Source organism: Cylas formicarius, unplaced genomic scaffold (genome assembly GCF_029955315.1).
Source record: "Cylas formicarius isolate icCylForm1 unplaced genomic scaffold, icCylForm1.1 PGA_scaffold_6__28_contigs__length_40554024, whole genome shotgun sequence".
NCBI lineage: Eukaryota > Metazoa > Arthropoda > Insecta > Coleoptera > Brentidae > Cylas > Cylas formicarius.
This window is the reverse complement of record NW_026844347.1, coordinates 27,770,320-27,789,315: the sequence shown is the minus strand read 5'-3', so window position 1 is coordinate 27,789,315 and position 18,996 is coordinate 27,770,320. Positions and strand designations below refer to the sequence as shown.

Below are 18,996 nucleotides of genomic sequence, written 5' to 3'. Positions count from 1 at the left end.
ATTAAGTTTCGCTCGAAAAGAATTCATTTATATATAATGCACGTAAAAAACTTTTTTTGAGAGAGCCTGGTTATGTACTTTGCTTTCTTCGGGGAGAGTATCTTAAATTTCACAGGTTTTTTTTTTCGTATGTATAAAGCTATATCATATATTAAAAAAAACATTTCAAACCCATTTTCAATAGTGTAATACTTGTAGAAACCAGTAAATTACTTCTAGATAGTCAGAATGAAATAAACTGAGGTCAATTTGATGCCACCCTGCGGAGAATTCTCCAAATTCATGAGATATCTGGGCATACACAAAAAATGTTCCGGTGTTCCCTAAAAGCTTTAAGCCGAAAGAAAAATATTACCATCGTCTCGATTTCGTTCGCCTGCACGAAAAGCCCTACTTACATTTTTAAAATAAATGAAGGTCGAAGAGATGTTAGGAATAAATGACTGGGCTAAAACGCTTTCATATTGATGTTTCCTAGACTGGAAAATGAGAAAATTTCAAAGAACTTTCCCCCGAGTCGAATATCGGTAGACTGTAACAGATTATTTCCGAAAGGAATATTATTTAATGCGATATAATAACCCGGAAAGATGTTCGAAAAAAATGTCGGAAGCAAATCCCAAGTTACGCACAGCAGCGATGGCGAGTCTCGCAAAGTTTAAAGTATGGTAAGGGGAAAATGTAGATTGACGATCCATGTCTAGACGTTATGTAAATAAATGTTGTTCGACTTAATTTTGTTTCGCTGGTATTTTATCGGTTTTGTGGGTTTTTATAAAGTTATGCAAAATTGGGTATGCGCTACCGTTCCTAAGTGGTATATAATTTTGGGAAAAACGGTATGATAACAAGTACACCACCAGACTTGCTTCTTAAATGGTGATAGTCATAGGGCATAGTATGCTTGTGGGCAAATTAGTTTGCACTTGACAGTCATAGAAAACATGGTTTGCGAGGACATACAATGCTAAATTTCGTACTTTTTAAAGAATTTCTTATTTAACCGACCAATTTAAGTTCTTCCCAGTCTCTCCATTCCTGATTAATTTAATGTAATAAAAAACCTGATAAAATATGAGAGATGAGATGTTGTTTTTTAAAACAAAGAGAAGGGGCGGGAATGTAGGCAAGTTGTTAAAAATGTCTTTATTTGTCTTTATATCTTCAGCAATCAGGCCGGGGATACCACTAGTTACAGTTACTAGGTACACTCCACAGAACACATGACGTAGTTTATAGAATTTCATAATTATTCTCTTGACAACAATTGGAGAAACATGCCAACCGAAACACTGAGATATAATTTTAAGGCAATAGAAGTCACAAAAAGTATTATGGCATCTCTTGTCTGTGATATTTAAATGTATGCAACTATAGATCATCTGTTTACCAAATAAAAAGTCTGGGAAGTACTGAATAAGTATTTTAGATTTAAGGACTAGAAAGCATCCACTATTTGAAAATACTTTTGCGCATACCAGGCTATGGTTCGCGAAATAAAATTGTGGCTGCAGCAAATGCTTGTGGCTTGCAATTTTATTTTGTACATAAAAAAAATTATCGTTCCCGAAAACTGGGTAATTTGGCAAACAAAAACCGAAGAAATATATGTCATTTCAAGGGCATTGTTGTCGGTCTATATTGCAATATTCCATCGAAATTATGTGCAGTTATCTGAATTGTTGTTTATTTCATTTGTTGTGCCAAATAACCGACACCTACTAAATTTGTTTAATGGAACATGCGGCGAATATTATGCGTTCGTGCTAAACAATGAATAAAATTGAATTGTCTATATTTATTTCGACCCTTTCATAACTGCAGTGTCGTTTAATCCTTTGGTCCTAGATACACCGTTTGGTTAGCATCTCGGAAAATGTGTCCATTTTACGTTCACACACACGCTTCTTAAAGATTATGCTATTCGTTCTCCATGCGTTTGGGAAGTTTACACAGTCATGTTCGTGGATATCTGCCAGTTAAAACGTCAAAACAATGAAAAACTAATACCGTAATAAAAAATATATAGAACTTAATATAAAAATGGTTTAGGAAAGGTTTTTTTGTTTAATCATTTATAAGTTATGAAAAGGATATTCTATTCTCTTAAGGTGAGTAACCATCCTTATTGAACAGATTTTTTACATTTTAATAACTTTTTGGACCAGTGAGTGACCCGTTTTTTTTTTCTAATTTTTCTTTTATTGTAGATTTTTCTGCCTGAAAATGGTGCTTATAATAATGCTACAACTAACTATTGAACAAGTTTGTTTTCCCCTTACTACGTTATTTTTAAGCCTTGTCCACAACTTTAGATTCGATACAAAACTTCTGTAAAGGTGGCGAGTACATCTCAGAACAGACAAATTTTTATGCCAAGTTCTTATATCGTGCAACATAAATTTAAAAAAATACGTGCTGAAAATTTTTATTTTTTTTTTATTAAAAAAACTTTGGTATTGCATAGCCAATCGAAACAATATTTATTTTTATTTTTTTAAGATTACTAACTTAGTGTTCGTTGACCGTGGAAAACTAAAATAGGTCCAGTTGTTAAGGCCCTGGCCGTACTTGTTGACAGGCAATTGTTTAACGGAAAAGAAAAAAAGAATAATTTAATTAAATATATTATTGTAATATTGATCGTTAATTAATATTAATTATAATGAGGAAAACAAACTCTGGTTTTCCAGAGGCAAAAAATTTGGCCGTTTAATAATATTCGTTATACACTTCCAAAAAGTAAAAATAGACATTTGAAAGGAATTAGGATATTTATCTCGTGACATAGTTTTGTCGAATATCAATAAAGAAAATAAACAAAACTACCTAGGAAAAACTTATTCCGATTTTGCCTTGGAAACAAATTTTAAACGTTATTAATAATTTCCATCCATTTTCAAAAAGAAAAACTGGAAATTTAGAATTATTAATAGTTTTTTCGAATGTCAGTCGTTTTATTTTAATTTATTACTTGTTAACAGTTTCTTAAAATCACTGTTCAGTCGAGATTTCTCAGCTGGATAAAGAATTAAAATTGTTGCCAAAAAACTTTCAGGTTTTATTCGGTGGCGCATTCTTGAAGGAAATTGATTTTTTTAGTTACCGGAGGAAAGTACAAACCAAAAAGAAAACGAGCGCCATCCCGTAATTGATCCCCGCTGGCTTTAGGCCAAACACTTTGCATCAACAAAACCGAGCCTTTTATGTTAAACTACTGCCACTAAATTAACAAGTTTTGTGTATATTCCTCTCTACTTTGTTATATTTACCAAACCACTATGCACGTATAGCCTTTTACATTAACACCTCGGCGGTTGTGTTATGCGACTTCAAGGAATAATTGGAAAAAAAAATAGTGCCTGGTTTTAACGTCCGACTGAAGCCGTTTTAACCATTCTTTTAATTGTTTTGGCGAAGCCACAGAAATGATTGTGTACCATGGAAAGTATTTTTTCAACAATTGTAATAAAACATTATTTTATCAAGGATTGTTGCACTGTATATCTAATTATTTTAATGAGAAATAAAATAAATAATAAAACTGGCGTTCCAATAAAATTAAGATTCTAAGATCTTAAGATCTTCCATTAAATTATTTCCTTATTTTATATTTCATGGATTAAAATATTTCATGAATGTCTGTTGTTTTGAACAAAGTTCCAATTCGTTCACTGTGTTAAACGGTAAAATTAGGCTATAACAATGAAATAAAAATCGCAATTAACTTTTTTTTTAATCTCGTTTTATGACAAATGCAACTTCAAGCATATTATACGAGTTTGATAGTTTGATAAATGCCGTTTTTGTCACAAACTTCATTTGGAAGGAGCCGAGCGAGTGTTTCCTAAGCGAGTGACTGAAGACATTTATTAACGTGTTGAGTTGCGTGTTCATTTTGCATTCCCTTAGTGAGACCTTTAGAACTGACAAATGTCAAAATATCATAGACAAAATCCACCGATACTCGTGACTAAAGTGCTGGAAATGTGCAAAGTGTCTCGAATCGGTGAGTTATGAAGCTGACCTGTTAAAGTGTCATCTTCTGAGCGGTTTCGCTTTAAAATGTCCACTTTATTAAACACCGTTGAGAGCGATCCAATGTGTTCAATCAATTTATGAAACACTAATGATATTTGGCGATTTTGAGTTTTGGTGGTTCTGCATATGTATATCACGTCATCATTTGTTCATTTGCTCTGCCGGTCTAAGTAAGCTTAAGTAAACAAATATAATTAAAATGCTATTTAACACAACATACCAATTTAATGTTTCTTTTAGAGTTTTTGTAACTTTTCATTCTGTCGCGGCATCTCGTTAGTTCGAAAGTCACCGTCAAAGTCAATTTCATTCAATTCAAAAAAGTTATTTATGCAAAGCTTAACCGACCTAAACAGACCTATACAGCGCATTTCAGACTTAGGGAATCAAACAGCTTAGCACTTATGGGTAATAGGTTGTCTTGTTGTCATTCTAAATTTGCTACTCCAATTTAATCGGAAGGAATTTACGACAGTGTATGATTTTCATTAAAACTTAGATTTTAAATCCGCTGGACTAAAGTAACATAGGTGTTAGAAAACATAATAGGAAAAAATAACATTTATGCTTGCCGAAAAAAAGGAAATATTATAGAAAAATTAAACAATATTCATTATTATATTTGAAAAGAAAATTATTAAAAAAATATGTCGATTTTTCTAGTAATTTTTTTTTCATCATTATTCATTCATCATGCATTAAAAAAGTGTTTCCCTACTACCAGCTCCAGTAGGTTCATGCTTCCTTTTAATTTCAGCAAGGATGATTATCTCATCCAAGAAAACAAATAATAAACAAACTTAATTACTGAAACTACTTTGAAAACGCAGTCTGAAATACTTTTAAAGCGTATCAAATTAGAATAGTGGGTTGCCCCACCACATTTGCCCCCACTCCCTCCCACCAAACCCTACATGTTTGCAATTCCGTTGCTGTCATTCTCGTTCACGTTTATTTCAACCACGACTTCCTGAAAGCTTTTAGTGCCGCATATTAATGAATTTGCGAACATGTCGGCCCGGTTCCTTCCCCCTGAATGCTGCCCTTCGTTTACGGCGAGTGCAAAACGTTAGTTTACAGCAACTAATTCAAGTTTTGTTAAGGACTTGATGGATGGACTTAGATGGTAACGCCGACGACCCCGTTCTTGGTTGAAACTTGAAGACTTTCACGAAACTAAACCGCAACTAGAGAAGTCGTTCCCGAAATTTGATTTGTTAATATCAGTAGGTCTTACAGAAGACGTATTATTAATTAAGGGTATTAAGTTGAATGAATAAATGCTTTACTAGGTAGGTTTGGCAATTTTGGTTTTCGGGTTTTTGGAGTCTCTATCGAATTAAACATCAAATATTTTATTACAGTTCTCTACTCCATGTTTGTGTGTAATTATTTTTGCAAAAATTTTGATTTCAGTTCACAAGGGCCGTGTGTACTCGATTTCTCCATAAACAAATGTAGCACACGTTATACAACTCACAAAAAGGATCAAATCTTTGTTGTTGAGAAAGACAATTAAAATTCATTCAAAATTATGTAGGGTAATGGTACATCCAAGTATACCATTATTCCACTTAGAATAACTGCAATAGCCGTAGTATGCCATTTAAAAATAACTGCTTAGTTTTTAAACTTTTAAAGCTTCAAACTTGCATTTAAAAATATTTCAATTCAATTCAATGAAGTTGCGATTGATCTCTTTATAATATATGGACACTGTGACAAAATTGTGGTGACAGCATGCATGAAATGCAACAAAATATTTACCCATTTGCGAAAAATGAGTTGAAGAAAATCGGTTAGAAGCAAAATAAGTTAATCACTTACGGTTCAAATCCCAAAATATTCTCGCCAATCACAATCTGTATCTTTTTAAATTTACCAATTCCTGAAACAAAATGATTACATACTATTACCAGTTTTAATTAAGTTCGACTGTTTGGCATCGAAAGAAATTTGTAACCGATACATCGAGCTCCTCAAAATATCCATCCGCAGCACTAATAACTTCCTCGTCCATCAGGCCAATTTTTGAGATTATTGAAAAGAGTGAAGTCGAGTGAAAGGACGAACAAACAATTTGAACTTTAATTCGTGAATTTTAGCGAAACAATGTTGTCGCTTTCTCTTTATTTCTTTGCTCAATCTTACCTTCTTTGGTTCACTGGTTACTCTCCACTGTGTGACTATTTTATTCTAAATACTGTAGTGCTTGCTTCATGTGCAAAATATAATTTAAAATATTGCCAACGCACTCTTTTGAAATCTGAACCGTCTTCCAGCACTATTTTGTGCCATTTCACTTTTCGCGGGACGTGGCTCAGCACAGGTGCCCGGGCGACTTTTTTAAATTAAGAAACTCATATTTTAACCATTGAATATGATGGGGAATAGCCCTTCAGTGTATTATCGATATACGATAGAGTGAGTTATACAATTTTTTTTATGGAGCCGAACATCTCTATGGTAATTTTAATTTTTTTTGTATATTAATCTAAAATATTCAACATATCAATTTTAAATTGAATGCTAAAATTGGTCGTAAATTAGGAATCTCGTTGCAACATTAAAAATTTTCATTTTTAAATTGAAGTTTAAAGTTATGCCGAATTATATATTTATATCTCGATCTCAAGTACATTTCTATTTTATATCTAATATCTATCACAGCTTGGGAGTCAAACGGCAGCTTTAGTAACGGGTTGAGAGCGATTCGATGTTTTCAGTCGATTTATGAAATACTAATGGTATTTAATGGCGGTCCTGCATCATATGGTGGAATCCTGGGGAACTCCATAATCTAATTACATATCGTCTTCTTCTTGAACACTTATAGAGGTATAGCTTTTTTGTAAGCTCATATTAAGGGCATCTTCATGGATAACTCCGTCTATTAAAAACCAACCAATAAACTGCAATGATTCTTAACCAACTACGAACCGTATATCACTTTCGTAAATGGAAACAAACCAAATCATACGAAATGAGAAATTGTCAACACAAAATGTATTTGCCTGTATGGCCATTTAATTAACAAAGCTCTTAAAATTCACCGCCGCGAGCGCACAAATAAACAAAATGCCCCAACCGTACGAATGAGAACAAGTGAAACTGGTCAGGTCCGTGCTTGTTATTGTACAAGATAAAACATTAAATATATAAGTACTTATTTATAGTATAGACAAAGCAAATGAATTAGACACTTTCAATACCCCATTTGATAAAATTTGTAGGTGTTTTACGAAATGTAATAAGCGCATCAAAGGAACTTCTGAAGCTCAGCATAGCGTCATTTTAAATTCAATTTGGTTTACGTAGCACTTTTTGAATGAAACTCGTTCATTTAAATAAGAGCACGCTCCTACGCAAAATTGCCAACAATTTTGCCCTGCATGTAAAAACTATCATATCAGAGATGCAGGTAGGTGTCACGTAAGACCGTAAAATGATTTTGTGCACTGGTTTGGTGTAAGGGAAATGGAGAGCCGTAAATCTTTAAAAGGGAAATTTTCTGCAAAATTCAAAAAAGTACACGGGTTATTTTAACATCTTTTCCTGACTGGCTGATCTTGTATAGTTTTGGTTAGTTTTCGTGTGTCAAAATTCCACTTTTGGTCTAGAAATCTGGCAAATCTGCACGATTCCAAAAAGATCTTAGCAAGATCATGGTAAAAGAAACATGAAATAACTTAAGCACATTTAAACCTACTTACTTAGTTGCTTAGTTACTTACTTACTTACTTAGTTACTTAGTTACTTAATTACTTACTTACTTAATTACTTACTTACTTAATTACTTACTACTTAAAAACTAAAGCTTACAATCGGGATATGAATGCAGCTTTTTTGAATCCCGAAAGAAAAATGAAAAAATTTGATTTCAGTTTTTGCACCATCACGTCCAAAGGTTACTGATTTTTATAACACCGACAATGCCCAACTGGAATCCATCCTGCTACTGCAGTTTTTCTTTCTAAGAATATGTTTTCCAATTTTCTGCGAACTTCAACTCTTTGAAAATCGTATAGCAGACCAGTAAATTAGTCATTAGTTCTTAATTCTTAAGTTTAACGCTTCAATGTTTAATTCAGCTTGGAGATGTACATAGAATATCGGCCAATTGTTCCTATATTTTGACAATAATATTAGTTCTATAAAATTCTGCAATACCCAGACAATTGTGCACCTCTTATGATAATGGCTCAACTGTTACGGCCCAAACGATTGTATTATGGAACTTGAAACTTACGCTTGTGATGATGAACCGTGGATGGCACAGCATATTGTTTAAAGATATATGTTATATGTTTATTAGACTGCGAAAATGGCATCAGGGCGAAGTTGTGTGCTTAAAAAGGCAAAGTGTTGTCTTTATTTAATGAATAATCGCTTTCTATTGGTCAGGGAATTTGTTGTAAAATAAAAGACATTGGCAACAAATTCGTCATAACCAATACCATGTATATAACATTTTTGAATCATTTTACTTGGTAGAAATCCTAACGATAGTCCTATTATAATTATATTCTCTATTAAAACATATTACGGAAAAATTGCATTAATTAAAAATTAAAATAAAATAAACTCGAAAAAAATAACTCGCATGATAAATAACACGTCCAATAGGTATATAAGATTAATGAAACATATGACAAAAATACATCCCCGGTTCGCTACTGCATCATGAACATAAAAATCCTTTCTAAAATACACAATCCGCTATCCAAAATCCACAACGTTATAAGTTGCATAAATTGATTGCTAGGACGGATACATTAGACATGAACCTTAATCAACTATGTAGCAAGGTAAGTAGGGCTACGATTTTTGTGCAACTTGACGATTAAGCAGCCAATCCATCTCCGATGTAGACTTACTCAGCCAAAGATGGCAAATCTACCAAAAACATGAACATACTTACTAATACCGTCAGAAAATCTTACACAAAAAATGTATCTCTGTCTCAGTGCTGACCAGTGTACGACACCACAGGGACCAGACTATCACACAATCTAAACTTAACAAACCCGAATTATTCAGGAAGTCCACAGAATGTAATAAGAAAACTAAAAGATCCAAAATACTTCCCGTTTGTGAGGTATTTTATTTGAAAAAAAATTAAAACCAACAAAGATTATGAAATTATTATTTAAGCAGCTTTCACCCCCTTTGATCCCATTTTTTTTTCTTCCTTTTGTAAGCATATAATTATTTTATTTATTGTGCATTGACTTAGAGAATAAAATTAAGGTTTTTGTTTGTAGGTATGTTTCATCCAGCCTCTGCGGTGAGTACTACTGTCCAACACCCGACTGGTTGATCGGAATGCTCTTCTGGGTGGGGTACTTCAATTCCGCCCTGAACCCTCTAATCTACGCCTATTTCAATCGGGACTTCCGGGAAGCCTTTAAGGATACGTTACTCTGCGCTTTGCCATGCTGCTTCGGTTGCTGGAAAACTCAAGCCCGATATCTCTAGCCACAGGATTATTCCCCGGGATACCGGGACGAACGGCTGTGATAATATTAATGTCGACGGTGGTAGGATAATCAGTCTGGGACCCGGGTGAACGCAACTGGTAATAATCGTGCGTTCATTTTCAACTATTCAAAAATTCATTGTTAAAACGCATTCAAATCGATATTTTACCCTTTGGCGTTCATTTCTAAACGGTGTTATTTTTGTTGTGCTCGCATGAAAATCTCTTGAATAACACTCATTTAGTTCAAAGCAAACTGAAACTACTTATTAGCTTATTAATGGCCGTCGAGCAATATAGAGCCAATTTTATTTTTTAAGGTAGCCGTGACCCTATGCAGGATTAATGACACAAATCATTCCAAACTTCTGACAAGCACTCGCAAACACAAATTAGGATCAATTTTCAGAAAAGTAACAAAGATATTTATAGAAAGATTCTTGTATATGAAGTCTCATGCGATGCGTTCTTGTAAGGGCTTATTGGATTGCATAATTTTTAACACACAGGACACTTTATTTTTTCTCACATTTCAACTAGATGACAAGCTTTTTTTGTATTTTAACAAAATTTCAGAATATTGATACGGTTCGAGTTTGGGTTCTAGGTTCGGACACAAGTGCGGTTCATGATTTCTGAAACTGTCAAGTTTACATAAAGTCTTTGTGATGAACTTTAATACTGGGTACCTCACATTAGCATCTTCGATTTGGAAAAATACCGTTATTTTAACTAGTTATTAGAATAACATTAGTATTCCCATTCCACGTAGTTGACTATTGTTACATCATTTACTATACCCAATAATTCATATTTGCTTTAGTTTTATTTTTAATTTAAAAAATATTTCATTGGTCATAAAATTGCAATAGCGAAAAGTAATATTATTCGAACCGATATTAAATTCGCTGCTTGATGCTGCTTAGATTTTGATATAAACGTTTTTTGAGCGCCTTAATAGCAGTGAGCTTTAACAATGATTACCATCATTACTATCATTACTAACCAAAACTTATATCTTGTATGAAATCATCAAATATGAATTTATTTAGAAAAACTTCAGATGAAAATCAGATTGGTGTTAACTTTCCTAAGAAGTCAGATTGGTGCATAAACAAACCACTAGAACAACCACTAAGTTTTGATTTGCGTGAATAAGCGTGTACACCATTAGGAATAGAGAAATTGCGGTTGCGGCCATTTTATTATTTCCTTATTTCATTTTAATTTATTACAAGAAAATAAGTTCTTTCGTTAAGGAACAATCTACGTCTATCTACAATATATTTGGCGAACATTTTTTCCTATAAAAACGTATTTTCGTCACTCAATAAAATATTCCCACCATAATGGGACGCCAAAGCTCAAATTTCGTGAAGTTCTGGTTGCGTGGGCGTTTGGGTTTCGGACTGTTTTGGTAATAGGTATAGTTTAATTGAACATAACTTCGTCATTACGCGGATCTTTGTGCTTAGTTATTAAATTAGGGATAAGGAAGATATGTTTTGTACGTAATTAATTGTGATATTAAGATATTTTTTAAAATTAATAATAATTCCAACAAATCCTCCATTGAATTTAGGATTGCTGATCCGCATATCTTTCGGTTTTTATGACGAATTTGGAAAATAACTTACCTTGGTAAATGAGGTGTTTCCAATGACGAAAATTAAAATAAACGGATTACTTTTGCAACAATACTTAACGCATAAATATATACAAAATATTTTACTAGTTCGCTCGATGACAAGAAATAATTCAAAACTATGATTGAAGATCAGATTGAATCTAGGTTTAAAATGTATGCAAAAAGTACGGAAAGACTTGCAAAGACATCTTTTAAAAAATTTATGTAACTATTTATTTACATAAAATGGATGAATTTTAATCTGTATAATTTGCCTTTGTTTCTTTTAGAAATTTTGTATGTTCCAGGATCAAATTTTTCAAAATTTGTAATGGTGTTCTATATTAAACAATTTTTGAAAACTACATGCAATGGTACTAATTGTCTAATTCAAATAATGACTAAATTGGTTAAGAATTACATACGTTAATGTCAAAATTGTTTAGGTTTTGTGCAGGTTTGTAATTGTACAGCTTTTTGTATTTATACCTTTTTTTTGTGGGTTGTTCTTCTCTAGGTTTAATGCTCAAAACCAAGTACGCAAAAAAATGATTCGTTATAAAAAAAAACCTAGCCAGTGTATGTAGACTTCAGTAACTGATTAAATGCATTCGTTCCATTTGATAGAAATGCTCAAGAGGTACAGCACTATTGTGATCTGGAGTCATATTCCTAGAGATTTTTTGAAATGTCGTAAGTTCTTTCTGGGATATTTTACAATTCATATCAGATTATTTGAAATCTCCTTATAAAACCTACCAAAAATGACTCTAGGGCGTTTTTTACAATCATGTGAGGTTGTTCAGATTGTTAAATAAATAAATACAATAGCTCAAACCACTTCCATACCTTCCACATAAAATTCGTTCTACCGCCAAACGAGCAGGAACGGAAAACCGTTTATAATATTTTTCTTTTCTCTTGTTCAGTCAGTCGAGTCAATATGATCATTAGGACTTTTCATGGAATACTTAATCGTATGCCATTTGAGTGTCACATCCCGAAAATTGGTTCAACGAAGTAACATTGTTAAAGTTAAATTAATCTGTTGTTTCATTTCGTGTGATCAGTAAAGGAAACTTAAGATTGGCAATTCGCTTTAGCTCAATATACCAAAACCAACAAATTTTTTACGCTATTCCAGTTCCAGTTCCAATTGTAATTGTTCTAGCATTTACGAACGGACAAATCTAAATCCACGTGATAACTACTGACTTATCAGATTGCGATTTTATACACATGTTCTGTAGCGCATCTCTCTTTTGTGTTCTGCCTCCATCATGCCAATATCATTTGTTGAAACCACTTTCCCACATAGTATTGCCAAATGACGCGTCTAGTATGTTTATACAAGTCGCAAGCATAAAGCATTCACTTTAGCTGTGTGTCGAACTGCCTGTGCAACTGATTATAAGCCTAAAATTGCTTTACTACGACAAATACGTTGCCGAAATATCCCTGATAAATAAAAGATGTGAGATGGCAAGTATTACGTCCAATATTACATCCAAAACTATTTGAGGAATTTTGCAATTCGGTTCGAACGGCACCGTTCGGATGATTGAAATGCCAATAGGCGTCATATTTCAAACTTTATTCAACTAACAAAAGTTGCGCTCTGGCTTTTCATTTTCAAAAATGCGGATAACTAACTGCATTTGTTTCGTTCGGAACGCGAGTCCGCTGGTCGCTTAAAAACTGAAATTGCACCTGTCGGGAAAAATGTACGCCATAAATTTATCTTCGCGAACGTTATTTCCCAGTATCCCTTTGTGTATTCCTCCATGTTGACATTTATTCTTCGCAACACAATAAATTATGCGAATTTATAGCAGCGAAACGGATGTTATTCGTTTCTCGCGGTGCAAACTGTCATTGTACTGTCGTTAATGTGAAAATGCGGCAAATCTCCTCACCCGACCGTGCTGATTAAATATTAGTATATAATCCTGGTAGTCACATTTGAAATAGGATTGTTTGGGTAACCACCAAAGATACGTATTCAGTTCCAGTGGTTTAGATGAATGTTGCCCTGAAGCTACCAAAATTATTGGGCCAGAGATGGAAATATTTTTGAAAAATCAAATAATTGTTATAAAAAAACGTTATACAAAAGTTTAAAATGAGTTTCTTTAAAGTTCACTTATTTTGCCCATAGGGTGTAGACAATTTTCCTGAAGTTGCTTGGAAGGAAATAATAAAATTAAAAAAATTGTTTTCATACAATATTTTTTAGCTTACCTTTGCATCTAAATAAAAAGTGACCTAAGAACACAATATTCTTTGAAACAAACTTTCTTTAGCAAAAATATATAAAGTACAACTATGAGCTATTATAGGCAACTAAGACCAAATATCTAGTTAATATAAAAGCATTAATGAAAAATCTTTGTATTAAATTGATAGGTTGCATACATACTATCTAGATTCTAAACCATTTGATTTAAAAACAACTCAAGTAACCAAATCAGTAGTATCATACACAAATTTTACAACCACCGCCTGACAAGAAAAAAAATTCTTGTCATTGTATTTCAAAACCCCAACGACTCATTATTAGGTAAAATAAAATTGGTGGTTTTAAAGATCAGTGAAATATAGTATTTGGTTAAAAATGCTTTCGAATCACATGCTGGTGGCCTGGTGTCTTGGAACTTAACATTATTGCTTGGGCCTCTTTCTTGCATTTGAAAAAAGCAGATCTAATAAAAAATGTCAATAATCACAATCTATCTACATTAAAAGATCCGGTCACTTAAAATGAAAATTACTTAGCGTTTTCAAAAACACAAAGTAAATGTTACAATATTTTATTTTTCTAGTTAAGAGTTCTTATCTGAATAAAAATACAAAAAATATAGTTACGCGCTCTTCTCACTAAGACGACGATATGCAATTTTAGCAATGTTTATCAAATAGCTATTCCAAAAGAATAACAAAACACCACTACTCTTATTTCTACGATAGTAAATAATATCCTTTACCCAAAATACCATTTGGATTTGAATTTTGAGTCAAGTTTGGTCTGAGTTTGTTCAGTAATAACACAATTCAAAGCCAGAAACTAGAGGTGAACACTGCAAGCGAATAAGCTAAAGTATAATATAGCTATATATTTTGCTCAATGCCATCAATTTGCATCCCAAATGTTTCATTGCTCTGCGTCCGTACGTAGGTACATAGGCACAACACCACAGCCACCACTGCAAACCGCTAACCGTTATTTGCCAAATTCTGTCATCATTGGTCACGATTTGCGTGGTCTTCCCCAAAATTTCGTGTTTTAAGTGTCGCCATAATTTATACGTTTTATGGATAAATTATGATCTCATTTAGAATATATATATACGGACGCTATGTATATAGTTATTTACGCTCATTCACTAGCAAATCGAATGCGCATTTTCGTATAGATTTTTTAACGAAAAATTTTTCTGCCCGTACGTGTATTTAAGAAATGCCCTTTTCATAAATTATTTTGTAAAACTATTTAACGTTACCCAAAGCAATAAGGAAAGACTTGTTTTGTATTTCCGTAAACCGAAACATCGCGTTTCAAAAACAGAAAACTATTGTTGAGTTTTGTTTAGACTAAAATGTTCCAGTACGTTCTTTTATAATGAGTATTAAATGCAATTCGACTGATTAGGAGGTCGATATTCAATCTAATGATACAAAACTGAAGGTCCATGTATAAGTTCATCAAAATAGGAACTCTACATGTTGAATACTGCAGTAGTGTAAAGGGGTAAAAGATCAAATAGTGAGTTTAAAATTTAAAAAAAAATAGCAACACTACAGCAAAACTATAGACGTCTCGCCACTTAACAGTCTTAATTCTTTTTTCGAATGTATGCTCTATGCTTACCTATCCTATATACTGGAGCGGTCGTTTTTAGATAACCACCACAAGGTGTTTATTACTACCCTTGCGTACGAGTATTCCATCAGTGTTGCGCTGATCCAAGTATATCTCGAATGGTTTGGTGAAAGTACAGTTATAGTAGGTTTTTCTTTCTCATTTTAAGCAGATTCCAGTCAAAATCGGCTTCTCCGACTCATATCGTACCTAAAACTGCATCAAAACTGCAAATATCAGCTATCATTTTTTGATCCAATTCATGTCAATATCTTCCAAATACTAGCCAAAATCGGCGTCTTCGTTCATTAGAGTAACGCAAACCTTTATAAACTATTAGATATCGATGAAAAACTCTCATTCTGAGTCGAATTGTACCGAAATCTACATCTTTGTGCGTGTGTCGAGTACTTGTGTGCATGTTGTAGGTCTGTGTCTGTGTGTGCGAGTGTCTCGCATATTTGTTGTTCAAATGTCAGCTTTCGCAGTTTGTATATATTCGTCATAGAAGCAAATACTCGATTGGCCTCTTCGATCCTTCCCTTCTTCGCATCTTCTTTACTTTCGGAACTCTGTTTCCGAATAGATGCTAAAGATGATACGATAGGAACTGTCTGACGCTTTTTCGAATTTCTATTACGTCTCCCATTTTGTTCCAGTGTAGCCTACTAGTGATAATGCGTAGATGTCTCGGATCTAGACCAGCGGAGCTGCCTCTCACACATGGGAAACATACGAGTATGGATAATGTGGAAAAACATCTATCTGATGCTGTACTAGTATTCGGATTTAAAAGTTTTTGATTTTTTCGGTAATGTAACAAAAGTCTGGTAGATTTCCAGCTTTATATGCAGAGCTGTAAAAATCTGTAGAAGGCTCTTTAAACCCTTGACATCTGCGTTGACGATCAGTTTAAGTGTTTCCGCATGTATGTTAAGGTTTTCTTGCTTTTCTGGGGCTTGATAGCACGTCTCACTTTTTCTTTTTTTGAAAAGTTTGAAATTTCCCCTTTTTTATGCTTCCTTAAATTACTTCAATATCAACAACACAACCTATGAAAATATAAATTTTCAGGTTATTCGAAAGTACGCAAGCATTTGTTAGCTTGTGTACGATTGCTGCTGCTCTTTCTTTCTTACAATGTCGTTAGTCGTATGTATGACCTGATAATTTTCTTAAAAACTCACTTTGTTTTTTTATTTTCTATTTATAATTGTTTATTTTACTTTTTACAAAACTTCTGAATTCCTCCTGCGTCAGTTTTTGCTTAGTCGAAATTGCTGACGTTTCGCCAATCATCCTGTTGGCTTCTTCAAAGCTTGACTGAAACTGGCTCGTATTTTACTCTGTACCTGCTTATATACTGTTGGAGGGGGGCGCTAATTAGGGGCATAAACACTGTCTCGGATGACTGATTCTCAAATTGCTGACAGATAGACTCTCGGATTTTTCGTTGGTAGAGGAACTGATTACTTGCAAGAATTTTAGTCTTATCGAATAACATTTTATGATCGGTTTCATGAGTGTGTTCGGCAACAGCTGATGAGTTTATTTGTCTTATTCGTAAGGGTCTTTCGTGTTCTTTGAGCCTAGTTGATATTTTTCGTCCGGTCTCTCCAATGTATTCTTTGCCGCATATGGATGGAATGCTGTAAACTCCTGGCATCTCAAATGGAGTGTTGTCTTTGACGGACCGAAGATGTTAAGAGATTTTTGGACAATTTCGACTCAGCAAAAACCGACGCAGGAGGAATCCACAAGTTTTGTAAAAAGTATTACAGTGGAAGTTTCTCTGAAAAGTTAATTGTTTATTTTATTATTATTATTTATTTTATTTCGTTTTCTTTTTCTTGGTAACTTTGATTAGATGATTGCTTGTTTTATTGTAAGCGTATTATTTGTTTAATATCATCTGTTGAATTAAAGTTGTTGTCCCAACTCAGTATGTGATCTGTTGACCTTAGGAAACAATTTTATCTTTTGCTCACGAACGTTAGGACAAAATCCATGGTCCTATATAACTTTCGATTTGTTGTTAGAAAAATACAAATTTGTTTTGCGACGTCAGAATGTTGTTTTCTGTTTTTGAAAGGAACAACATCGTTCACTTATTTCTGTGATAACTTACTTTTGTATGACGATTGTAACTCACTGTATCCATACTGTATATATACAATGTTGTTAGATGTACAACTTATATAATAAAAGGCTGTAAACATATATATGGATGCCGGATCCGTCATAATGAACACACCGATATACCTATATAAGGGACCGAGTTAATGATGGAAATGCTTAGAAAATGTCCCGATAATATTTATTCGGCTACATTTAAACCCTAAATTGATTTTTTTTAGTTTACTGAATAAAGTATTCTCTAAGGTGTCACTTGTTTACGAAAAGGTTTTAAAGCGATATTTGCTGATGTTCCTATTGAAATGATTTGAACTATCTACTATTTAGGTGTAAAAATCGATGTAATTATGCCTCACAATGGAGTACGTACTTCGACGCATGCGCGAGCCAATAATGGCAATAATAATATTGTAAATTTGACGTAAGTATAGGTTGTAAAATGAACTGGGAAATAATTTTGCCGTCGTCGGAAAGAAAAAAACTAAAATATAAAAAATTATATGTACCTATCAATTTTCAAACAACCAAATAAATTAACATAGTCTAACTAAAATCAAGTGGTTCAAATTCACCAATTCGCAAGGAAAATTTAAAAAAGCGAACTGTTCGCATACAGTAAAGTCAAATTTTGAATTGCAAAATTGGATGAATTTTCATGAAACTTTATTTCGTTTTTTTTTTTCATATTTACGAAAGTAATGAAATTGAACCACTCTGCATTTTGTCACTTTGATTTCGTTCATATGTTCAAGTTTAAGACCTTATCAAAGTCCTTGTACATTATATGACAATCTTAGGCCTATTGATAATGTTAAAGTTAAATTGTTGTTGTAATAGAAAACATTGTATATTAAAAATATACTTGTTTGTTAAACAATATTTGGCAATTTTCTGTTAACACCCATTGCTTGGTTATGTGATAGAGCAATGAATACTGAATAGAGCTCTTTTTTGAACTAATTTTCTATTCTTGGATACCAAGGCCGCCGTTTCCTAAAAATCGAAACTATTTTACATTAGTAAAACCCTTAAGGTGTAAATTTTAAATATTTAATAGAAATTATAACCAATTTGACTTCAGAAGCTCGAATGAGCAAAATACACTATAAATCAATCTGCTTAAGGCAATAACTGAACCTCAATGCGTTAAGCAAATATACTATTGGGGCTTACATGCATCAGTTGTGTGTATTAGTATAAGGGGCCCCTCGAGATTGAAATGTCTATAATTGTATAAGATACGTTTAATCGATACCTTCTAGATTTATTGGACCCTTGTTGAATCGAGAAATATAATTCAAGACGAAGCCAAATCTCTGATCAGATGTATTCTAGAATCAAATTTCATTCACAAGCCAATGCTCATGGGTTATCGTAAGATAACGGCATATATAATATGGGCAACTGAGAAAAGGACGTTTTTAGGTAGTTTATATTTTTAGAATATTTGCACCCTAATGATAAACACTATTTTATAACTACTGGACATCACACAAAATATAATAATTATATCTTTATATTTCCATGCCTCTATACCTATCTATCTGTCACTACTCATCACAACAGAAGCACCCGTTTAACTGGTGTGATATAAATAAATAAAAATTAAATTACGGCATTGTCTTATAGAAATGAATATTAAATTATATTTAAGAGTATTATCGATTAAATAACATTTGCATTTGGTTTTCAAAAATCGCATAGAAAGTTTTTTACATTTTCGTGTAGTATTCGAATCTAAATTAAAATTTTTCATTCCTAATTCCATTAAAATCATATATGAAAAAGTTTCCCTTGTTAGTTCTTTTGTAAGGTGTCTAATGAAGGTATTTTTAAATTTTCAAAGATTTAGCA

At 33.0% G+C, this 18,996-nt stretch overlaps 1 protein-coding gene across 2 annotated transcripts in view; it reads left to right on the top strand.

Annotated features, from left to right (window-relative positions):
- LOC132703288 (octopamine receptor beta-3R-like) overlaps positions 1-17,933 on the top strand; it is a 305,268-nt gene extending 287,335 nt beyond the window's left edge. For both annotated transcript variants that reach the window (XM_060672445.1, XM_060672444.1), the window contains one exon: positions 9,306-17,933. In XM_060672445.1, coding sequence (XP_060528428.1) covers positions 9,306-9,519 — 214 coding nt within the window. In that variant the 3' untranslated portion in view covers positions 9,520-17,933. The remainder of the gene's footprint in view (positions 1-9,305) is intronic.
- Positions 17,934-18,996: the final 1,063 nt, after the last annotated feature.